Raw genomic sequence first — 24,075 nt, forward strand, 5'->3', positions numbered from 1 at the left:
GGGGAAGAAAATAAATCGCAGGTAGCCGTGGGGACAAAGAGACGAGCTGGGCATTGACCCGGCAATTTTCGATCAGCGACCCTGTATTGGTTATCGGAGCGCCGTGTCCGGCAGGAAAGAGCCGAACATCTGGTAAGGAGTGAGGGCTGGTCCAGCACCTTCCTTTCCCCAGACAGACATGCCTCTCCTGCCATTTGCGCCGCTAAAACGAGCGCGGGCATGGGAGAGCGCTGGTTAGTGCTGGAGCACGTACCGGCCCCGATTTGCTGAAACATGTGTGTGCAAATACACGTGTGTGGCTCCTGTCACTGGACCTGGGCAAAATGCACCTTTATGGTGCACACCTTTATGGTGTCTGTCAGTCTTTCCTGAATGCTTAGCCTGGCGTGTGTTTGGTAACACAGAGAAGCGGGTTCCGGTTGGGATTGTAGGTCATTTGGGCTGATGCTTTCGAAGCCCGCTTTGCACGTTGGTCTCCACTTGACGCGAACCATATAATTGCCCACCTCAGTGGCCACCGGTATAATTGCGATAGACTTCATGCTCTGCTACATCCGTCATTCAGGCGCGGGAGGTAGCGCCCTGGCATCCAGCGAAGGGACAATTTTGCTCTTCAGCCTGTCGAGGCGTTTTCCCGGTGCGGCCGGCCCCGGCTCGTCCTGCCGCCGCCCCGGGACCTGCTCAGCTGCCGCCCGCCGGCGTCTGGACGGGACTCCGGTGTGGTGCTCCAGGAGACCAGACTGCTAAACCCGCCTTTTCTTCCTTCCAGTAAATTCCTTGCTGCCCACCTCTCAGAAGAATATCGAGGAAACCCGGGCTCTGAGGACTGGGGCTTTTCTGAAGGGATGGCTTCCTCCGCTCCCTCGTCCTCCAACGATGCTCCGGACCCCACCCCACCTAATTTACGACCTACAAGTAGGTTTTAATATTTTCCTCGTTTAAAATGTTTTAGAGGTTTTCTCCACTTAGGCACAGAAAGACCAGTTTCGAAACGAAATGTTATATCTGTGAAGCCCTGTTCCGCGCCATTAAGCAAGGTGCGGAAAGTGCTCTACACAAAGAAACCATCTTCCTACTGGGAATGGGAGAGGTTGTTCCGTGGTGAATAAAACGCTGTGAGGAAAAGCCCACCTTAGCGGCCAGCGCTGTCTTTATCTTACAGCCACAGCCGCATTTGAGAGATTTAGACAATAAACTGACCATCCAGATGGCAAAAAAATCGGTATGTTGTAAGAGGTGTGGAGCAAATGAATCCCTTAAAGGGCGACGCTACACCCTTAAGGGTGCCTTAAAGTGGGTGTCTCCCCCCTACATTTTATAAATGCTAATGCTGCAGCTTCCTTTCAGCCTACGCTGAAGCCTGTAATCAAGCGAAATTTGGATGCTAATTGCAGCTTTTCAAAGCGTTGTATTCCTAATTGCTCTGATTTCGCCTTGAGTTATTGAGGTGTGAGTGGGAAGCAGAGGCTGCTGCAGGTGGATAGAGAATCAGTTTATAGCCCTACCAGGCAATTTAGACCGTCGCCTACCGAAAAAAAAAAATAAATAAAAAATAAGAGGCTCGATGCTATATAGCATCAGAGACAAAGAGCGGGCAACAGTAAGAAATGAAAGGTTGTCAGGGACAGCAGAGCGGGAAATAGCTTTTACCCTGAAAGAGCTGCGAGGCACAAGCATCGGAGTCATTATTGTTATTATTCTGAATCTGGAAAAACGGGGGAGGGGGCGAGAAGCAGCACTGGGTCTTGTTCCAGGCACGGGTGATAGGCACTGCTGCCTTCGACTGAGGCGTCACACACAGAAATCGAAATAACTGGCAACACGGCTCAAAGCAAGATAACCGCTGGCAGCAGCTCCCCACCCTGCCCGCCCGGGGCTCCCCGCCCCCGGGCACACTGGGATCGAGCGTCCCTGACGATCGAGGGCTCCTCCGCCGCTGGACGGTCGGCGCCTGCGGGCCCTTCCCCGTCTCCGCCCCATTCCCAGAGTGGATGCGGCACGCCCATTTGCCTGCTTTTCACGTCCCGGCTGTAGAGCCTCCTTCGGCCCGGCCCTCTGACCACCTTCTCCCCTCACGCCGCAAAGGCCCGGTCAGTGCCCCCGCGCTGCGCCAAACCTGCGGCTATGCCGATGAGGGGCCAGAGGGTTTCGGCGGTGCCCGTGGGTCCTCGGCTGCCTGTCCCCTGCTTACCGAGCCCGCTGCCCGACTTCCCTCGGGCTCAGCTGGGGCGTGTCTGGGCCGCGGATCCCGGGGCTGGGAAGGAGCCTATCCCCTCCACCGGTGCCGTCCTAGTACGACCGTCGGCGGCCCGTCAGTCCGTCCGGGGCTCAGTCATGCAAGTCCGATCATCTAGTCAAATACTATTTTTCACCCAATTAATTCCTGAACTCTTTTGTGACCCCATTTCACGCCACTTTATTTTAAGCTGCCACTTCTCTGGAGCCCCGCCAGTAAATGATGAGATGTTCGAGTCCCGGGTGCCTTTGCCTCCTCTCCGTCTGGGCGGGCCGCCATGTCACCCTCGCTGAGTTACCGAGCCTCAGCTTGCCGTCCGCGGGCCGGCGCACTGGCTCGAGAATCAGCCGTTCTCCCGGCTATGGGGCCGTGCGGCGAGGGTCCGGTGGAGGCGGCGCGGCGGGTCGGGCAGCCCCGCTGCCCCAGGGGATCAACTCTGCCCTCTCTTCCAGCTTATGACTCGTGGTGCGGCGTGGCTCACGGGTGCACCAGGAAGATCGGGCTGAAGATATGCGGTAAGTGCCCCCTTGCCTCCCCGTCCGACACCCCAACACACCCGGGGGGGCCCGGGGGACCAGCACCGGGGGCAGCACCGGCTGAACGCCCCGAGACCGAGCGGCCCCTCGGGCGCCCCCTGCGGGCCGCACGGCCGGCTGGGCGGGCTGGGGCTGGCCTTCGGCTGGGCTGGGGGCTGGGCTCTGGCTGGGGCTGGCTGGGCTCTGGGCTGGGCCCTCGGGCTGGTCTCGGCTCTGCTCGGGGGGGGCGGCGGGGGCTCGGCTCGGCTCGGCTCGGCTCGGCGGCCCCGGGACCGCAAGGGCTGTGCCTTCCTTTCGATGCGGGTTTGCTGGGCCGGGATTTTGCCGCCCGGGGGAGGGACGGCTTGCGGCCCTGCTACCCTCTGGCTGCACGCACGGGGAGGTGCGGGCCCCAGGCGCCCCGGGCGAGGGAAGAGCAGGGCCCGCCGGAGGAGGGGGTTTGGCCGCCTCTCGCTGTCTGAAATTTTTCAACCTTATCTGACTAGAAAATACGGATCTCCGGGGGGAAAAGATTAACGAGAGCCTTATTAAAGAGCAATTCGTCAGCTTGCTGTGCTGGTAAGATAGCGCTGGCAGCCAGTCAGCGTGCAGGCACATGAAATGCAGAAGGGAAACAAATGCACAATCAGATCGCAACGTTATAGCAAGAGATTCATTTGCAGATAACAAGCTGTCTTCCTTCTCCAGATTTCTCAGTAGCGCCTTTGCTTTCGGAGACTAACAGTCAAATCTTCATTTTCTGATGAGGAGAATAATTCAGTTTAGCCCATACCCCTTATGCATAGAAATTATTTCCCATTTTCCCCCTCTACCTCTTTGGGAGGGGGGGATGGGAAATTATTTCACGAGAGAAATGAACCTTTTTTCAAAGCAAAGGTACATTTAAATCTCCCTACTCGCTCGAGTCGAAGTTCATTCACTAAAGGTTTGTTACCTGGAAGTTTGGACTGGACAAGAATCGGAGTGCGAATGCTTAGCCCTGTGTCTGTTAGAGATTTCATTGGTAGCCGCTGGCGACATTAACGAGTAGTCGCTTAGTTCTATAAATAGCTCCTGATCTGGGTTTAATGGACCGTTTCCCTACCAGTCCCTTCAGTGGCTGGAGCAATGGGCTTTTTCACCATCATTTTAATTTAGCCCGGCAAGCAGAACTGATAAAGTAATGCGCCGTTAGGCTTGCTCCATGTTGCTAGACTACTGGGGTTACAGAGGGACATCGCAGCTTCTCAATGAGATCAAATACACTGAAAATGAAACATCCCACCATTTTGTATTTGAAAAAGGCAAAAGGGAGTGTAGTAAAGGCTTTGTGAAGGGAATTCAAAACAAGCAGTGCTGCTGTGTTTCTGGCTCGGGTTTGGTGTTCAGTTTTCCTTTACTGGCTATTTTCTCTTTTACCCTAAAAATACACTCTGAATAGTGACAGTGGTTTGGAACAGTTGGATTCGATCACGACCACTGTTTTTGCTTGTATGAGCCCTTCCATTTGAATCGAACACCTTCACAAAGACAGACAGGAAAGGTTGCCTTTGGCAAATATATAGAGTGAAGTATTAAGGTTGCCAAGAATCCTAATTAAACATGCTCAACGAGTTGATGTTTGATTATTCAGACTACATCCTTGTCCTTACCTTTCACAAGGCATCATTCCGGACCCTAAATACTGTACAGTCTCAAAGCTATAGTAAAACAGGCACCTCGGAATTGTTCTTTCTGCTTGTATCACACAGAAATCGATTAATTTTGAATGCAAACTTTAAATGAGGATTGACCTCCGAGAAAAGGCAGGTCTTGAACAATGAGTTGGTTCTTCCACCTGGGTTGTATATTATGCGTTTGACATTTCCAGTAATTACGTATCCAAGATGTATGTAATTTCTTCTCAAATAATTGACAGATTTAAGGATTAGCTTTTTTCCTCTCCGGTTGAAAGCCAGGACCTGAAAAGAGCTCGGCCGCTGCCACGCCCACACGCTCTTCGTCTCTGCACATATACACTTAAAAAAACCCCAAAACACAACAACAAAAAAACCCCAAACCAACCAAACTCAAAGCTATTTTAAAGCGGTTTAATGAACTGTCACAGTGGGCAAAGTATGGGCAGATTTTTCCCAGTGTCTGGATCACTCCCACCTCGGCAATTATTATTGCTAGGACCACTCCCGCTAACATTTGCTTGGCAGCAGTGGAAATACTGACGTAGTAAGATTGCTCAGGTGCGTCTTCAGCTGTTCGGCCGCAGCCAGCTGATGAATCCAAGCCCAGCTAGCAACGCGGCAGAGTGGGCTTTCAAAAGCAGCCGTGTATGTTATAAACTCGTCTCGTCTCCGGTGTCCGTGGGATTTATGCCATCAAGTCACGAAGCTGCTGCTGAACACCCTGGCCGCAGGGGGGGACCAGGACCTCTTGCAGCCGCCAAGGACGTGCATTCCTCGACGGCTGCGGTGTGCGCGGGAACCCGGCAGGTTTGTCCCCGACTCGGAAGCTGAGGGTCCCCGTAGAGCTGCGAGGCCTATGTGAAATAACGCTGAATTTGTGGTCACGTTGCACACCGAGAGACTCCCTCGCCAGTCTGGGCTCATTCGGCTTTTGAAAACTCGGTCTCTTAAAGAGCATCGATGAAAACGCACCTGCGGGACAGACTCACTACTGGGAAAGGCTGCAGTCTCCTCTGCGGCAGGAGAAGCAGCTTGGACGCTATTTCGTAGGCTGCTACTTACTGGAACTCTCCTACAGTGGCCTCACTTTTCAAGCAGGATACTGATGGAAGGTTTGGCTACAGTTATGCGCTGCTGCTCCTCGGGCGGGGAAGGAGCCCTCCAGGGCCGGCCGCCGCGCTTCTCTGCAACCCGGGATGTGGGTTGGCGCTGGAGAATGTCCCCCATCCTCTCAGGGAGGAGCTCGGGAAGCGAAAGAGTCCGACGGCCCCAAAGCGGGGGCTGCCGCAGCCCCGCGGGCTCCCCCTTGTACCGACTCTCCAGCCCGTGTGATACTGCCGTGGCCGAGGGACCTGGGTGAGCGGCACGTTACTTACAGCCGGACGGGCTGATGCCGGGCGGCAGCGAGTTCCTCCTTTCAGGCTTTTTTTTCCTTCCAGTCACCACCCTCGAGCCGCCCCAGCGCAGCCCTGCGGGCCCCACGCGGCGCACACTGACGGGCCCCGTGCGCTTCGAGCCCCAGCGGGTCCCCGCCGGCCCCGGGACACGGCAACGGGGCCGAGGAGCTCCGCGGGGAACAGCACGGAGTACCTGGGGCAAGGGCTGAGCTCCGTGCCCTGGCGCCTAGCTGGGTCAGACCCTTCAGTGAAGCCACTGCCTCGCTGGGCCCGATGCGAGCCGAACTGGAGGCAAATGCAGCCTTTCTCGGTTACTGAAGCGCTGCCTCCTGCTTTCCCACCGGAGCCTCCGAGGCACGCTCTCCTCTGCAGGCCGAGAAGAGAGCCAGTTGTGCGCCGCTGCTCCTGCAGACGTCTCTTCACGCGGAGCTCTCGCCTCTGGGCCACCGGGCGCCTAGAAAAAAGAAAGGTGGAAAATTAAAGCAAAACGAAGCAAAATGGTGAAAGAGGATCTCTCCGTAATTCAGTCTACACTGCACTTGCTTCGATATCAGCTGCTCCTCCTAACGAGCAGGCGAACAGCACTAGCTGTTGCAGGAGCTGCTGATCGCTGTAAGGACTGTTAAAAGCGGTAACAACAAAACAAAATATATACATAAGTACATATATATATATATATATATATATATGTTATCGATCCTGGACGGCTACTCTCAACTTATGCACGAAGAGAGTTTCCTTTAAATAGTCTTTTTCGCATTCATAAAAGCATCACAAAAATAAACTTATTAGTAGAAGATCAGTATTAAACAGCAACACATAAGGTGTTCACTGAAAGTATGACCGTGACAAACTTGCCTGCAAGCAACCTTCCTGAAGACTCGTTTAGGCACCCGGCTGATGCAGAAGGGGCTGCCAGTCGGGTACTCCGTTTTCGGTGCTCCTTAGGGACTGTCCGGCTGGCAGTAGAGTCCGAGGCACAGGTATCATTGCCAGGAGCTGTTGGCCCAGCGACTCGCTGTCCCTCCCTTTTCTCTTACGGAGATGCAGCCCTTATGCCTGTCCAAGCTACAGGGGGCCCGGGTGGGCCGGCTGTGGGCGCTCGATGGGACTCCGGAGAGCAGTGACACATGGCCGGAAAGCGGAGGGCGCTGGCGAGAAGCGGCGTCGGGGAACGTGGGTGAGCGAAGTCACAACACTGGTTTTCCTCCCTGCTAAACCCTCCTCTCTGGCGGATATCCCCATCCGCGACGAGCCTTGGTTTCGATTGTTACTTGTTTTGAAAGAAAATAAAGAATGAAGGAGACCGGCGCCGCTACGGTGCTCCAATCATACAGACGCGCTTGCTGCAACCTGGGAGGTCAAAATTCGATGCCTTCTTTAATGACGAAAAGCCCGACAGTATGCGTGTTTTACCAGGCATCAGTGATTTAATGGATCAAATCTGGAAAATTAATTTCTTTCCCTGCCTTGTTAAAGTAGATGGGTCTCATTACTCGCCACAGACCCTGCGTGGCACTCACACCCATAATTCTTGGGGTGAGTGGGTTTATTATTGCCGTCACACATAACAACGGCAGTTGTGTTCGGTCCTGGGCGCCAGAGATGTGTCTCCAGTGAGAGCGGAGCTCCTAAAACCCCCGGGGATGATTACTGTTAGTATCAAAGCATCTTTTCAGGTGGAAAATCCACATCAGTATGTACTGATAATAGGAAGGTGGGTACTACCGGTGTTCTTAGAGCTCTGGCACTCTCAGGGTGGCTGCTCCAGAATGGCTGCTTGTTCTCATGCCTTTTGTGCGTGAGAGCACCACGAGGAGAACTGAAAACGGCCCTGATTTTAATCATACATCATTGCCCCTGTCTGCTAGGTCCATAAACTTCGCCTGCAGGCTGAAATAGCATTGACTCATCCTGAACTCTCTTCCAGTGGCTGATTACTGAAGTGGAATCTGTCTGATCGACTTAATAAGAATTTACCACTGCACTAAATGACGAAATTTTGTTTTTTGCATGGCTGCGTTTTTGCAGTTGATGGCATTTTGAACTCTCCCTCCTGGAGGCAAATAACCTCCATAAATACTCTTATTCCTGACCTCATTAGTCAGATCTAGAACTAACACCGCTTTTAACTGCTGTCTAGAGAGCTGCTTTAGATATTTCTAAACATGTTGGGAAGTGAGAAAACTCTGACCTGTGCACCTTGCAATAATAATGTAGGGTTCCTGCAAAGGACCAACAGCCTAGAAGACAAGAGCCGGATTGTCAGCTCCCTGAAAGAAAGGCATCAGTCCTCCAAGAGCATGCTGGCTTGTGAGAACAGCGAGAAGGAATCCAGGTTCCGGCGCACCGAGACAGACTTCTCCAATTTGTATGCCAGAGGTAAACACTTTACAGCTTCTCCTTGCTTCAGCTCAGGCACGTCCCTTAATAGTGTTGCCCTCGGCTCCCTCGAACTGCAGCCACACTCAGACCGCGCTTTTGCTTGGTTGTTTTTGAAGGAAGCTCTGTGTCTGTGTTTGTTGGGGCTGTACTGACAATGTGTACAAGTTTGCTGAAGTGCAGTTTTACGTACTTTGGGCTGATCCTCTGTAGCTCAGCTCTAGCAGTCCCTCTGGGCTTACTCCAGATCCAGCATCCGGGGGGAGAGTAATTTTATATTTTATGTCCTCCTTAATAAAATAGCAATGAAGTGGTCTGTGACTGCTGGTACGGGTCCATTGACAAGAAGAGTAGGGAAGGGAAATGAATCCTTTTGCGGGACAGAGGTGGGGACGTTGCAGAGGAAGGGCAGGTGCACATTTGGGGTGCTTTCAGACCAAGGAAAGTGAATGCCTCGCATTGCATAGCATTAGCATTGCAGGGCAAACTTTTTGACAGAGGCACCTTGAAGGTGCCTCTGCTGTTGCCGTGGGTGACTTCACATCACCCTTCCCTGCCGGGCCAGAGGGACTGGGAGCCTGCCTCACTGCAGCCAGGCTGTGCTGGGGCCACAGCTTCCAGGTCCTTGAAGCGCTTCAGGCAGCCGAGGCTGGTTCATTTCCGCTTCTCTTTCCCAGAGCAAATGCTGACAGCCGCTTTGCCCTACAGATTTGTTGCCCTCCAAGAATGGTGAGGAGCAGACCATGCAGTTCCTTCTGGAGGTTGTGGACATCCTCCTCAACTACGTGAGAAAAACATTTGACAGATCCACCAAAGTGCTGGACTTCCACCACCCGCATCAGCTCCTGGAGGGCATGGAGGGCTTCAACCTGGAGCTTTCGGACAACCCTGAGTCCCTGGAGCAGATTCTGGTGGATTGCCGGGACACGCTGAAATACGGAGTGAGGACAGGTAGGTTTTTGCACACTACGTAGAGAGTCTCTCCTGGGACTTTTCTCAGGCTCGCGGCGAAGTGAGAGGGATTGAGCTCATGGAGGTAAGCCCACATCCTCTCCACATGCGGGACCGTGCTTGCCCAGAGGCTTGGCTCCAGGGCTATCTATGGGCGCTGGAAATGTCTCTGCTCAGAAACTTGAGTTACTGATGCTCCATCTGGAGCAACGGGTAGAGAGAGCTCCGTGCTGTTTTCAGAGCACAGAAACAAGTTTTTAAGACGTAATCTCTTTCACTTGATGAAATGCGAGCTGTCTGTATCTCCGGGGAGCAATATCATTAGGTAAATGAGAGCATAAATGACACTGAATTTGCAGTTTTTCTTCTTTATGTTCATCAGACGTTTAATGAAAAAGAGACTGAAATCCTAGGAATCATCAATAAAGGAACCCTGTGGATTTCAGCCCATTACCCAGGAGCCCTGCCTGTCCAGGTCCTTCTGAATCAGACAGAAATACCGGTTTATAATCACTTCTTTTACTGAGTGGTAGCCAGACTCCAGAGCAAAGTTAAGGCTCTTTCAGACTACCTGGCCTTTTACATCTGTATCCGCGGAAATCTCTGCTGGCAATAAGCCCTGACTGCTGTACATACCCAAGCAGGTCAGGAACAGGAGTGATAACGGAGCAGGTGCCGTGTCTCCCCTCCCCAGTCTTGCTCAGATGTTTTGGGCCAGCTACCCTCTTGAGCACCGCTCGGTTCAGCGCCCAGAGCGGGCGGTAGTTTCCCCCCGGAGCTGGAGTGGCGGGCGGCGGGAGCTCGTACAGGGAGGCTATTGCCTGGCGGTCTCTGGCTGGGCTGCTGCGAGCCATGGCTCCTGAAGGGCGAGGCGCAGCTTTCTGGGGGGGTTAGTTATGCAGCTGTGAAAACCCAACGCAGTGCATTCAAGGAACAAAATCTTGAAACAGATGTGGCGGTTAGCGTCCTGTCTTTTTTTTCCTATTTACATGGTGGTTTGATTTACTCACAGGAGTCAGGAGCATACTTTGATTTTGTACCCTTAATCAAAGGGGAGCACATTTCGCTTCCAAACGCGTGAGCTGTTGAACAGGTGACAATCAGCTAAGCTAGAGTGGCTGCGCTCTGTGTGCTTGCACCTTTACTCCGCTATCGATCGCCCCAGCATATCGAGCTACCTCCTCCCCTCCCCCCAACCTCCCCTGGAGCTCTCGTGGGACCGGCAGGACCTGTCCCCGGGAGCTGAGAGGCAGGTATCGACCAGACATGAGCTCAGTTCAAAGCAGTACCTGGTGCCGCTTTAAAGAGCTGCTCGGACCGTATGAGGCCCAGAACACACGCCCTGGCTTCTCAGGCTCCCGGGGCTCACATTCTCTCTCAGGCGCGAAGCTCCCTTTAAAGCCACCGGTGCTGAATTTGCAGCAGAGCCTTAGGAGACCGTGGGCTCGCTAACAGCTTTGGGAGGTCAGGGAAATGTCGCTTAAGATAATTTCTCAGTCCGTGATGGCAAGGGAGAGAAGAGCTGATTTGTAAAGCAAACAGCTATGCCATGGTGGTATTTCTGGGCTCTAGCCCTGAGCCGCTGGCTCTCCGGGGCAAGAGCTGCCCGGGCGCGGCGCACCCTCTTGGGGAATTGTCGCGATGTGGCAGCGCCGGCAGGCTCACGCCTCCGAAAGGTTCCTGCTGACATCGCTCGGAGCAGAATCGCATTTACTTCTTCATGTCAAAAGATGCTGATTTTCCCAGTGTTGAGCCGAATGCGACGTGACAGGTCCCTCCAGACGTCGAGCGCTGACTCCCCTCTAGGGGGCTGTCCCTCGTGTGCTGTCTGCGTGTCCTTTCCCAGAGAGCAGAGAGAAGGTTTAAATCGTGACATCTCCCACCTCCCCTCAAAGCCCGTTATCAGGTGTTAGGAATTTCTTCGTTTCATGCTAGAAAAGTAGGCACTCAACATTATTGCTTATAAAAGTTGTTAAAACAACTCCGGCTGAAATAGAGGAATATTATTTACTTCGGCTCTGCAGCAAATCCTTTGTTTAAGGAAGTGAATCCTAGCTTTTAAACCAAGTGGGCAAGGGACCGAGCTGAGGAGGTCTTGGAGGACCCTCTCACACCGCTGCAGCGGGTCGTGCCACGCTGGGACATTCCCGCCGAGACCCCGCGAACGCCGCTCCCGTGGCCCTGCAGCTCAGGAAGCGACTGGCTCCTTCGCACTCCTCCCTCACTCCTGCAGTCCCCGCTCTAGTGGCTGAGCCTTCCTCTCTTTCCTCATTCGAATGCAAATGGACCCAGCACCTGCAGATTGTTTCCGCCGAGGGTCCCCCACAGCGTAACTTCGCCCGAGTTCATAGCACGACCGAGGTGGAGAGGGGGTTCTGGAGATGGACTAACCTTGTGCAGGTCCCAGAGGTGTTTTACAGGCTCAGTCTGCTCTGAGGTTTTTATCTTAAATTTAAACTCTAATGATTCCATCCAGGAGCTCCCGCCATAGCGGTTTTTCAAGTTTGTAATAAGACATCCGTGAATGTTGGCTAAGGGTCTCCCCATAAGCAAGACTTGCTTTGAAAACTTTGCTGCAAGTGTTATGGCTGCAAAACCTGTCGTTGCTGTCAGAACAGTTGGACGGTTCAAAACTGAAACCTGTGACACATCAGTGGAGTCTGTTCTAAATTGCTCTCAATTCTCATTCCAGGTCATCCTCGCTTTTTCAATCAGTTGTCCACAGGACTGGACATTATTGGCTTGGCTGGGGAGTGGCTGACATCAACTGCTAATACAAACATGTAAGCAGTGCCTCGTCAACAGCGTCTGTGACTGGTGCTTACAGGGGCTGTGTGTATCATGGTAGATATGTGTTGTCACAGACATGAATAATTTTCATATTTAGATGATGATTGTTGCATCTTCAATAAAACTGTCTCATGTTTTTCTTAATGTAGCAGTAATACAGTGAAAACAGTTATACAAAGCTGAACAGTTTTACATTTCTGATAAATAGAAATGCAAATATCCCAGAGTACACGGTAAGTAAAACATGATTATTCTAATATAATAACATGAAATTATTTTTTTTCTTTTGGACCAGTCTTCTTTATCTTTTTCTGTTTTGTTTTTTTTTTTTTTTTTAAAGCTTTGTCTCTAGACTGAGTAATTCTACAACTGTCCATGTATTAACACTAAAATACAAAATATGTAAAGATTTATTGTTTTTTTCTCCTGTTGACTTCAGAGATAGCAGGCTTGAGGCAACACCTTCTCCCGTTTATGTGCTGGTAAAGAAATGGCTTCTGGGTGGCTTCAAGATGATTAAAAATGTAACACTGAAAAATAATTTGATGATAATGAAGAATTTAGTCTGAGAATAATAAAGTTGTGTATAAGTGAATAAATGGAAGTATAAAAAGGTAAAAATTAACATTGGAATGTAACAAATGATAAAATCTTCCTAATTTTTCTTGACCTCAAAGTTAATGAAGGCTGAAGGTCAACATAAGGTACATTTTTGCAACGAAGAGTGCAATTAATGGAAAAAGCCCCCCACTAAACAAAAGAACCTTCTAGTCAGTTTTTGTTTAAATTTTGATTTCTATATGCTCAAAAATGTGATGGGAGTCCAAAGGCTGCTCTCTTTTAGTCCTGTATGGGATGTGTTTTAACTCTAAAGCTACCTCTGTTTTGAGTAGTTCGTTGCTAATTCTGTGTCGGAACACAGAAAATGTATCTGCAGATTGGAAAGGAACAGTATTTTCACTGGCCTATCCATGAGTACATGGTTTCTTAAATATACCTGATTACTAGCAGTTCTATATAGATTATGAACTGTGCCTGTTTTGTGACATCAGCAATAAAGAACACCTAGGGTGCTCCAGCCAAAACCAGCCTGCTCTTTGTAATAATCATCTGATTTAGTTCTCTGTTTGGTAAAAATTAGTATGAGACATTCAGATTTAAAAGCTAATTGGAAAGAAATCCTAGCAACATATATTTTGATTGTTAAATGAGTATTGTGAAGTGCTTTACAGGGCTTTTAAATGCCTTTTTAAACAGCACAATTAAAAGTGAAAGAAATTCCAATCACATTTCTAAAAGAAAACTTTGCTTAACAGTTGTTTCTCTGTGACAAAAACGTACTTCTGAGTACCCCTTTCCCTTTGACTAACTTACTTATCCCAGTTTATTTATCATTTTGTAAGCAGTGAAATTACACAAATTTGATAGGGCACAACCGAATTCGGTTCTGTGGCAGACTGTGACATATTAGGAAATATTAGGAAATATTAGGAAATATTGCCAACGGTATTAAGAACATTGCACTCATTCATTCACTTCTTAAATAGTAACTCTTCTTTTAATTGAGGTTGCTTTTTCCTTTATTTGTTTTTAAAAGTAAATTTAGTTTTAAATTGAGCTAGTTCTGTAAAGCTAGTTTCTGACTCATTTATACTTTAAACAAGATCATATCTTGAAAATACTTCTCTGTGAGCATGACAATTTACTATCTATTTGCTTGTATAAGGTCTAGTAAATGCAAAATAATACATTACTCTCTTTTTTCAGCAAAGCAAGGTCAACATGGTGTGCTTTCAAATAACAGTAATTGCAAGTAAGGCTAAAGCAAGATGCTTGTAAAATATGATTCAAAGAACTGACAGAGAAGGTTGTTAAAAATAGCCAAAATCATCTCTGTGAGCTCTGGGAAACATATTATTTGTTTTGAACAATGGTCCAGCACACAAGAGCAGGTTTTGACCTTTACCTAGAAACTGTTCTAACCTATTTCAGCTACGTAAACACGTAACACACAAGTGACAGTAGCACTGAATTATGGCAGAGAAGGTTTTCCATTTGTTATTTTTTCTTTTCTGCAGATAAACAATTCTTAAAATGTTTAAGAACAATTAAAAATAAGTTTTCTTTTGCAGATGAGTTTTGAATAATCAAAACTCACTTAAAAATTTTAATTATCATTAGAAAATATTACTTAAATGTCATTATGAAGATAATATATAAAAGTCCCTTATTGACTTGGACATAATGCATCCATGTGCTATTCATAGCACTAATCATGAGACCTTCAGGGTGGAAATTTCAGAAGCTGCCATTATTCATCCAGTTCTAGGGTTCTGCAGTTCAAGGCATTCTCTCACCACGCAGCAGCCAGCTGGGTTAGAAAGCAATAGTATTATCTGGAAGTTCTCTTTGTGCCCACTGTTAGCTGGAACGTGAGAATTATATTGGTGTTTTCAGTATTATGCACATATGCTTATGAAAATACAGCATAGAAAATCGATGTACAATGCTTTATGCTTATTCTCAGAATGCTTTTTACATACTGGCAAGCAGGAGAACAGGTAGCTAGAATGATTTGGTCTGATAAAGTGATTTGCTTTTTAGATGAGAGCAGAATTAAGCCAGCACTGGCTTCTATCAAAAAGTGCCATTTATTTATTCTATTAGTAAAGATCTGACACTTGGGACTGTTCTAGTTAATTCATAGAAGTGCCTGTAAAGGTTGTAGCTGTATGGAACATCTAGCAAGTGTTTTTTGTTAAGAGATTGATTCTGAAGTTAGATCATCCCTTCTAAGCCAAACACAGTTTTTGGGTTTAACTGAATTTTTCAATGTCATTTAAGTTTAAAACAAGCAAGTTTGAGTGAACTTTAGCAAGATGTGATTTGTAAAATCACAGCCATCATCTTATACAGCTGCACTGGCTTTGTAATTTATAATCATCTGCACTCTTTTATTTCTTGTCAGTTTTTGGAAAATCAGAAAATACTTACAGAATAAAATAAGCAAATACTATGTTACTTGTATTTGAGTATATTAAAATTCCCTTTGTGAAGACTTGATATTTTATATACAAAAAACTTGCTTAGTATTATATATTTTTTCTACAAGCCTATAAGTCTTCTGGAAATTATGTAGAGATCAGTGTGCAAGGTCTCAGGACAAAACTCAAAATTTAAAATATTTAAGTATTTAAAATATTTAAACTTCTGGGGAAAAAATTCATGTTGACTTAAACATATCTTTTATTGAATTACAGTGATCTATGCTCTGCCGAGTTCCTGTTGACTTCAGTTGATCATTCTGCCTAAATAAAGATTGGAGTATGTTCTAGTCTTGCAGTGCTTAAAACCAAACCAAAACAAAAACCCCCACTGTTAGCAGACACTGATTCATTAATTTTGTCTATTTGTAAATAATGGCAGCACCCAAACTTCAGATCAGTGTTCAGCTGTCTCTGGCAGTTCTAATGATAACAAAAGCAAAATAACTAGTGTTTTGGCTTCTGGAAATAGTAATTACAACAATTAAAGAAATTACAAGTGTTTAATCTTAAAGGAATTTTTAAAAATGGTGGTGGTGTTTCTCTAATGGACTAAGGACACACAAGGATTGAAGAAAAAATTAACTGTTTAAGTAACCAGTGTAGCTGTAAATAAAAACCAAGCTTTTTCAGACACTTGTTTTCTTCTTAATATCACCTGCCTCCTTCAAGTCTGCCATACTTATTCTTAAAATATCATTTTGGTATTAAAGAGACAACACATACATTTTGATGAAATTATTCAAGTGGAAGACATCAGTCAAATCTGAAGTGTCAGGATGTCATACTCTTACAGACTCCTTTGGAAATCATAAGTTGATTGTTTTGTTTCTCTCTGCTTCCTTTTTTTCCTTTTTTTTTTTTCCCATACAGAGCAAGCAGAGTTTGTTTACAGCAGTAGCAATTAATCCATGTACCTTGATCACCAAAAGTGGTTGTATGGCTGTCACTTTCCATCCATGTATCTGACTGTGACATCAGGGCATACCAGGCTATGTAATGTTTTTTTCCCTCATTAAGTGGATACAGTAGTTGACTGCTGACTCAGTTTCGGTAATTGGTAATTAGAAAATCATCATTTATAATTACTCTTGACAGTTATTGATCACACTGTATTGTAGAAATAAGTTGTCCTTGGAGATCATCAACAAAATAAATCCACATAATTAATTGTACTTAGACTTTGAAACCCTAGCTCAATACTTCTAATTATGGTTGTGTTTAGCTCAGTGAAGTTCACCGTTTTCATAAAGATTTGGAAGTATGTTATTCCACAAGTGTGGAACTGGCACTTTGGGAAACAATGTTTTACACAGTCTTGTACAGCAGTCAGCAGGCTATGATGATGAACATTAGGTCTTACCTTCATTATATAGAAATCTGCAACTAACTAATACTCCAGTTTTTATTCACCAGTGCTGTTTTCCTGAGGATTTTTGCTTGGGTAAAGGTTGCAGTATCAGGACCCCAATTTATAGGAAAACCTAGAGCATTTACAAAGACTCATAGACTGAGAGTTTATTGTGTGTTTTTAGAATTTGTATCTGATTTTGTTTGTTTGTTTATTTAATTTATCCATGTAGGTTTACCTACGAAATTGCCCCTGTTTTTGTCCTCATGGAACAAATAACACTTCGAAAGATGAGAGAGATTATTGGATGGTCAAGTAAAGATGGTGATGGAATATTCTCACCTGGTGAGTTTTTCTTCTCTGTTTTTATGGTTTGACTAAAACTTCAAAAGGTAAAATAAACATAAACTGTGTCTGAATATCCAGACTATCTGCAACACAAAGTAATGACTCAGTTATTTAGAAGTAGGAATGTTTTGTTTAAACATCCCACAGAAAAGCTGGGGGAAAAATTATCTCAGAATATGGCTACGTATTATGGCTGGTCAACATTTTAAGACTTGATTAGGAGTGCTGGTACATAGTTGGGCATTTAAGCAGTCCTTTTGCGTGCTTCATTTCTGGAGGTGCTGAGCAATCACAGTTCTTGCTGACCAATAGTTCTTGAAAATCATGTACTGACTTCTTTGGTGGACAGTGAGGATTTGGGCTCACAGTCAGGAAAAGGCTGTGGTGTCACTTTCTGGGACATATTGTCTGGAATATAAACTGGCTGGATTCACAAGTATGATTCCAGTATAAAGACCAAGATAAAGTGTCTTCCCATGAAAGTGACATAAAGGCAGTGAGCAGTGACAGAAATGACTGATGATAAGCCATGTGGAAGGCCTGAGCCAATGTGTGGACAACATGGGCACCCAGCAGAATTCCATTTTCTGGGCTTGGCATGAGGGGACACCATCCTCTTGCAGAGGATAAAGGACAACACCACTTCCATTTGAAACAGGCCACATAAAGCCTAGGAATGCACACTTGCTTGATGTCCAGTCCTATCTGCTAGAAAAATACAGATCTTTCCCAATGTTCTCATCAGTAAGAAATATTAGAAGGTGATGTTGTCCTAGACTGATGGATGAGATTGATCTTCCTAAAGCTTGAGGTCTGCATCAAAGAACTGACCTAATTGTAGAGGGCTGTTTTTAACAGCAAGCCAAGAGAAATAGGTGTTTTCTCTCAATTCAAATTCTCCAAAAGTAAGTGTCAAAATACATTAGCTGAATTGTAGCCTGTGAAGTGCCTTTCCCATAACTGACCCTAAGGAAGTTTACAATAACTAGCTCAGCTGTAGAAATGTACCTTTAAGCCACTACTTCTATGTCTACAGTAAGATGGGATATATCCATCCAATATGTGACGTTTCTCCAGCCTCACAGAAGTTGATAAGTTCCTGTTGTTCTTGCTAACAAGAAGTTGACATGCAAAAGCCGCACAATGAAAGCTGAACTTTTTTGGAATGTGTTAGAAAATGTTAGCAATTGAAAGAGATGACAAATAGGAAATTCTGACTATCACTATGACTTTCCAGAGGGTCTGTCCTATGCTATTTAGACAGATGCCTGTGCATTTCAGAAATATACTTTTTCATAGTTCACTGCCACTTTCACTGCATTATGCAAAGGAGACTTGTATGTCTTTAGCATAATATGCATTTTTTTCATTATTGTGATTTTATTATTCATTCATTTATTCATTCACAGGAGGAGCTATCTCCAACATGTACAGCATAATGGCTGCACGTTACAAGTATTTCCCTGAAGTCAAAACCAAAGGCATGGCTGCAGTCCCTAAGCTGGTTCTCTTTACCTCAGAGCACGTGAGCTTAATACACTGCTAATTCTTAATTTATTGATGTATGTTGTTAAAATACTTCATCATTAAACCACCATCCCGTTTAATGTTCATATGTTTGCTGCAGAGTCACTACTCAATAAAGAAAGCTGGAGCTGCACTTGGATTTGGAACAGACAATGTGATTTTGATAAAATGCAATGAAAGGTAGGGTGAATGCTAAGGGTTTGATAGATTAAATGTGTTCATCTGTTAAATTTTTTGTATTGTGTTTAAGGACTGATTCAGTACAGTGTGTCAAGTTACTAATGGCCTGTTGAGAAAATCCTATTAAAGTATTTCAGCTGTAGGTAGTATTTCCATATGCATTCTTTAATTTTCTTTGTCTTTCTGTTTCTATGATAATTACAGAGGCAAAATAATACCAGCTGATTTGGAGGCAAAAATTCTGGAAGCAAAACAAAAGGTTTGTGCTCTTAAAAATTAGTCCTTAAATGCTTGGCCTAGTAAAATTACCCCTTCCTTTGAAGCCTGAGGGCTAACATTAAAGAACATATTATAATGAGATATAAATGTCATCATAATATTTTCAGATGCTTAATTATACATTCATGCATTGTTTAGGGAATTATCTATATGTCTTGCTAAGGTTTCCATTTTCTGTTTAAAAACAAAGTATTTTTAACTCTTGAACCACATCCATATTTCATGACTTTAAAAAATAACTTTCTGTGGCAATACATGGAAAAAAGCATGAGAACACGAAACTAAAACTACTTTTGTCCAAAATTTAAAGTTTAACCAAAACCATAAAAAATTCTATAGAACTCCAAAAAATCATATAGATTTCATGTGTGAGACTGCAGGGTTGGTAAATATAGCCAGTAAGCTTAATTTTTTGATGCATTAATTATTATTTCTTGAGTCATTGCAGTGAAAAATCCATTAATTTTGTACAAACAGCCAAAATTAGAGCAATCTCGATTATTATTTTTTTATTTCTTGACTTCCTTACATTTGAGCACTCTATGAAATTGCAGTTCACATTTATTTCATTTAAGTCAAAATTGTCTTTCTTTCATCTGATAGTTCCAAATTTATTGCTTTTGTTTTGGATTCCTTTGTTCTGTTTATTAGTAGATAAGGACTAAAGGAACAATTTCAGGCCTTCAAATCACAACTTACAGATCACATTTAATTAATTTTCCCTTATACTGCTATAAAAGTCACAACTTTACTTGGCTATTGCTAGTCTTTTAACATCGTTTGAATCTCCTCACTGAAAAAGATTAGACAGAATAATATTCTTTATCTTCTAACTAGTTAATTTTGTGAAGTCACAATACAACAAAAACAGAGTTTGTTCTTACCATGTATATGATTAGTTAGTTTCTACTGTGTACCTTTCACGTGGGAAGAAAAACTCTTTTAAGGCTGGAAAATGAGATAACAAAGTTTCTGATATTATTTCCCCCTTTTTTTCCCTGAAAGAGGTTGGCATTTATATATAATATTTTTATTTTTATTGTAGGGATACGTTCCTCTTTTTGTAAATGCAACTGCAGGCACAACAGTATATGGAGCCTTTGATCCAATACAGGAGATTGCAGATATATGTGAAAAATACAACCTCTGGCTCCATGTAGATGTAAGTAACTAAAAAAGTGCTGCTATTCAAGCAAAAAAGGATTTTTTTTTACATGTGTTTTTTCTTGAATTAAAATATTTATTACTAGATTCTGATTAATCTTAAATATGTTGAGCTTTTTCAAAAAAATGAGTCTTCTCTTTTTTCTGTCTCTTCCAGGCTGCCTGGGGAGGTGGACTCTTAATGTCCCGAAAGCATCGTCATAAACTGAATGGAATAGAAAGGTACTACATGGTGCTTATTTGTAATACTGTTATGCAAGTACCTTCATAAGGTACATGACACTTCACAAATTCATGAAAATATTAATTTGATACATTAAGGAGTTTAAATTAAACAAAAGCGAGACAGACAGGAGAGGTTTAGACTGTGAAGATTGAAACAATACTACAGAAGAAAACAGTGATGTACCATTGTGTGAAAGGTAAGTTTTCAGCTGATTTGAAGGGGGATAAGGATATTACTTGGCAAAAAGAAAGGGAAATTGTTCTGTGCATATCTTTGAAGGGATCATAAGTCTGGGAAAGGATGAAGAAGGATTTGAGGAAAAAATGAAGTGGGAGAACTAGACAATCTCTGAAATGTAGGGCTTTGAGAATAGCAGTGATAAATGAGGAATCCAGGGAAGGTGTTTGAGCATGGATACTCATGATGGGAAGCCATGACATGGTGGGAATTTGTAAAGGTTCTCTCCTGAAAGATGTTTGTTTTTTCAGAAAATAATGAGTATTTTCTGCCTGAAAATGAGTGTTCTGTAAATGAAAGGTTTATATATATATATATTTATATATATACAAACAAAAATACTTCTTTTTTTTAAAAATACAACAAGGAGAGGAACACAGGGAGACTGAATTAGTAGAAATTTTTAGGGGCATGTTTCAGTACCTGTAAAGCTGGAAAAGACTACGATAGCTGATACTTTTCTGCTGTGCTGGGGAGAAGACTGAGGTCATTTACAGGGAGGCCAGAAAGGGTCACTGATACTCACCATGTCTGAGAGCTCAGGGGCCTGTGAGTTACATGAAACAAGCAGAAAACTCTTGTAGAGGTCAGAGTGAAGTCTGTAGAAAAGAGCACACGGGTGTCCCCAAGTACATAAGCCAGATTATCAAGATGCCCACTGAGACCAGAAGCCAATCTTTAATAGATAATTGATTGAACCCAATTTAAAGAGACAAAGCATTTGTGTTCGTAGTGATGGCAGAATGAAAGTATGACTCTCTCACTGTCCCTTACAATTCAGACTCAGTAGTCATTCCAGGTGTAGCCTTTGGCACAGTTGTTCCCATATTGAGTGATGACAAACCTGTAGAAGATACAATGTTTATAACCCCATGGGTGTCTCTAGCTTTCCTCTGAAACTGCTCTATCATGGAATGCTGCCCATCTGAATAGAAATCAGAAAAGCAATGAAGAACCAGAAACTTGTTTTCCATCATTGCAGTTATCAGACTCCAGGGAATCAAAAAATATTTGAAGCAAGCTCTACCCATGTACTCTTAAATTAGCACCAAATTGCTTCCTTGAGTCAACTGTACTGAATGTGAGCACCACATAAAGATGTAAAATGAGTACAGTGAGTAAGTCTCTTCCTTAGGGAAAACAACCTTTCCTGGTGTTGGGCATCTCAGACAGTAAGTGAAGAATAAATACAATGTAAGGAATTGTGTACAGAAGGACTGGCAGCAAAACCATGCAGACCCTTCTGTCACAGGGACGGCAGGGTGTGGTGTGGCAGGAGTACTCTGAAGTAGCAGAATCCTATCAACCTCTGCCCAGTCCAATTTGCTAGTCACTCATGGCAACATGTCTAGTATAAGGCCAGCATTATGAAATAATTTTCTTAAGGTACAGAGGGTTGGTCATAGGACTTTGGCACACCTCTTTTGACCTAAGGTCAACCCAGAGGCGCTAATTAAGGCTTTAATTTTAAGTAAATAGAGAAGGCAGCAGGCCATGATGCGTGAAATTATTTCTTTCCTAGTCAGTTATACGGATCTTCAAACACGGGATGGGGCCCACGTGTACTGTGTAATTGCCTGTCATGAGCCCCAGCTGGGGTCTGTTGCTGACACTCAGGTCATACTTGGCCTGCTTGCAGACATTGGCATGAAGGACTGGCATGCTGCCATGGTACAGAGCTGGGATTGCCTGTGGTGGGATAGCCTCTGGCTGGCTGGCTGCACTGAGGAGAGTGACATCTTCATGTTAAAATAAACCTAATGCTCCTTGCGAAGAGTGACTTAAAATTGTCTTTGTTTGGAACCCTGAACGTTAAATAAATGTGCTAAACTGAAGACATGGTGTTTTTAAAATGGAAATCAGCTGTTAGATAAATTCATGTTTCTTGATTACTCTACCTGAACTATTACTGAAGTTTTTTGAAAGATAAGTGCCTCCTAAGTCTGAGCTATGTATCTGCTGGTTTGCACCACATAAGCAGGAGATTTTAGAGGGATGGTGAGCTGCCCAGGTACAGCACAGCCTGCAATGTTCTTTTGACTGAGGGGTGCTGCAGTTTAACCTAGCACAGACAGAGGTTGGAATCGTATCTAGAAATTAATGGTCCTCATACTGGGGTGAAGATATCATTGTGTTGCTCAAAATGGAGGAACAGTGGTTATATCTGTGTCCTCTGAGAGCAAGGTGTAGAAGAGGAGGAAATACCTTTTCATTTTCTTTCAACCACATCGTAAGAATACATGAATAGTCTGTGAAATACCATTATGTGATTTCCTTCTGTGGAAAATGCAGTGAATCAAGGAGACATTTGGCAATTAGTTACTTAGGGCAAAGAGGTCAATGAATGTGCAATGTTGGCGCATTTATTTTAGCATCATCATTAAGCCGTCTAGGATAGTATGTTAAAAATACAGAACATCTCTTGTGTTTGACTAGTAAATTAGGGGATCTTGTGCATTCACTTGTGTTTACATGTAAAAAGTTTTAAGCTTTACATACAGAATGTTAGGATTCTGATGTAAAGTTTTAGAGCCTTTCAGCAGTCCATGGGCTCAACAAGCTGGAGCTGTGGCTCTAACTGGGAAAGCGGATAAGCATGGAGAGTGTCTTTTCATTTACTTGCTGGTTTTCCAGCAGCTGTTCAACAAAGAACTGTATTCTCCCAGAATCCATATTGGTCCCTTAATTCTCTGACACCCCTGCTTTCCCCATCAGTACCTTGAAATGAGAGAACACATCAAACTGGTTTTGTTATTTTTGTTAGTCCTACTTCTAGAAGTGGAGTCTTCTGGGGGAGATGTTACTGTATCAGCTAATAATCTGATACTAATTAGCTGATATTAGTAATAATATAAACTAATCACAAGTCTGACATTGCAATGTTAACGCAAAAAAATTCCTTTCCTGGACAGCATAGCTGGGAAAGAAGACACTTGAGACAGTAATAACCTCCATACTGATATCATCATGGTCAAAACTCCATGTATTTCCAGCTGAAAGCAGAAAACAAAGGTGACTGCTTCAGGTTAAGTTTCTGAATTCCAGACCTATCTGAATCTGTAATTTTTTTGCAGAGCCAACTCAGTCACTTGGAATCCACACAAGATGATGGGAGTGTTGTTACAATGTTCTGCCATTCTTGTCCGGGAGAAGGTCTGCCTTATATTTAATAATTAAACATTTTAAAAAAAAAGAAAAGTAAATACCAAGCCCTACTTTTTCAGAGGGTATTGCAAAATCCATTTAATTTCAAAACTTTATTTGGAAGGAATAATTGTGTGGATTTACATTGTGTTTAGGAAGTTGTTTTATCTTTCCTGGGTTTTGGGGGCTTTTTTTGGTTAAAGCTGTAGGCAATATGGATCAGATCTTTAGCTGTTGGGTCTTTGCTTATTCTAATAACAATAATAGAGCCACGCTAATATACTTCATCTGAGCACCTGCCCTGCTGTTTCTATGATATACTGAACATACACCTTTGGTCTCAGTACTTAGTAACAGTCTAAACTTCTTAAATAAAAAACAACTTTTTTACCTTACACAGTGGTTTAAAAGTTTCTCAGTTCTGTTGAAAAGAAAGCATGCTACTTTTATTATGACTCTATATTTTTAGGGCTTTCATCTAGATTCGTTGTTGTCATCAATGAAAGCAAAACCAGTGTCTTATTTCTCTTAAGCAATAAGTATTTTCCTTAGACGATAAAAAAAACAAGTCATATTATCTGTGGATAGGACTAATTATACTGTTTACTAATTTCTGGCATGTCAA

General features: G+C 44.3%; 1 protein-coding gene across 1 annotated transcript in view; it reads left to right on the top strand.

Annotated features, from left to right (window-relative positions):
• Positions 1-742: 742 nt before the first annotated feature.
• The window catches only part of GAD1 (glutamate decarboxylase 1), a 30,930-nt gene continuing 7,597 nt past the window's right edge, over positions 743-24,075 (top strand). The window contains exons 1-12 of the mRNA XM_018072636.3: positions 743-915; positions 2,689-2,751; positions 8,048-8,209; positions 8,918-9,160; positions 11,853-11,943; positions 16,578-16,690; positions 18,103-18,218; positions 18,321-18,400; positions 18,605-18,659; positions 19,725-19,841; positions 20,001-20,065; positions 23,381-23,459. Of these exons, the coding sequence (XP_017928125.1) occupies positions 846-915; positions 2,689-2,751; positions 8,048-8,209; positions 8,918-9,160; positions 11,853-11,943; positions 16,578-16,690; positions 18,103-18,218; positions 18,321-18,400; positions 18,605-18,659; positions 19,725-19,841; positions 20,001-20,065; positions 23,381-23,459 (1,254 nt within the window). The 5' untranslated portion in view covers positions 743-845. The remainder of the gene's footprint in view (positions 916-2,688; positions 2,752-8,047; positions 8,210-8,917; positions 9,161-11,852; positions 11,944-16,577; positions 16,691-18,102; positions 18,219-18,320; positions 18,401-18,604; positions 18,660-19,724; positions 19,842-20,000; positions 20,066-23,380; positions 23,460-24,075) is intronic.

The sequence above is a fragment of the Manacus vitellinus genome, unplaced genomic scaffold (genome assembly GCF_001715985.3).
Source record: "Manacus vitellinus isolate BGI_N305 unplaced genomic scaffold, ASM171598v3 scaffold_22_pilon, whole genome shotgun sequence".
NCBI lineage: Eukaryota > Metazoa > Chordata > Aves > Passeriformes > Pipridae > Manacus > Manacus vitellinus.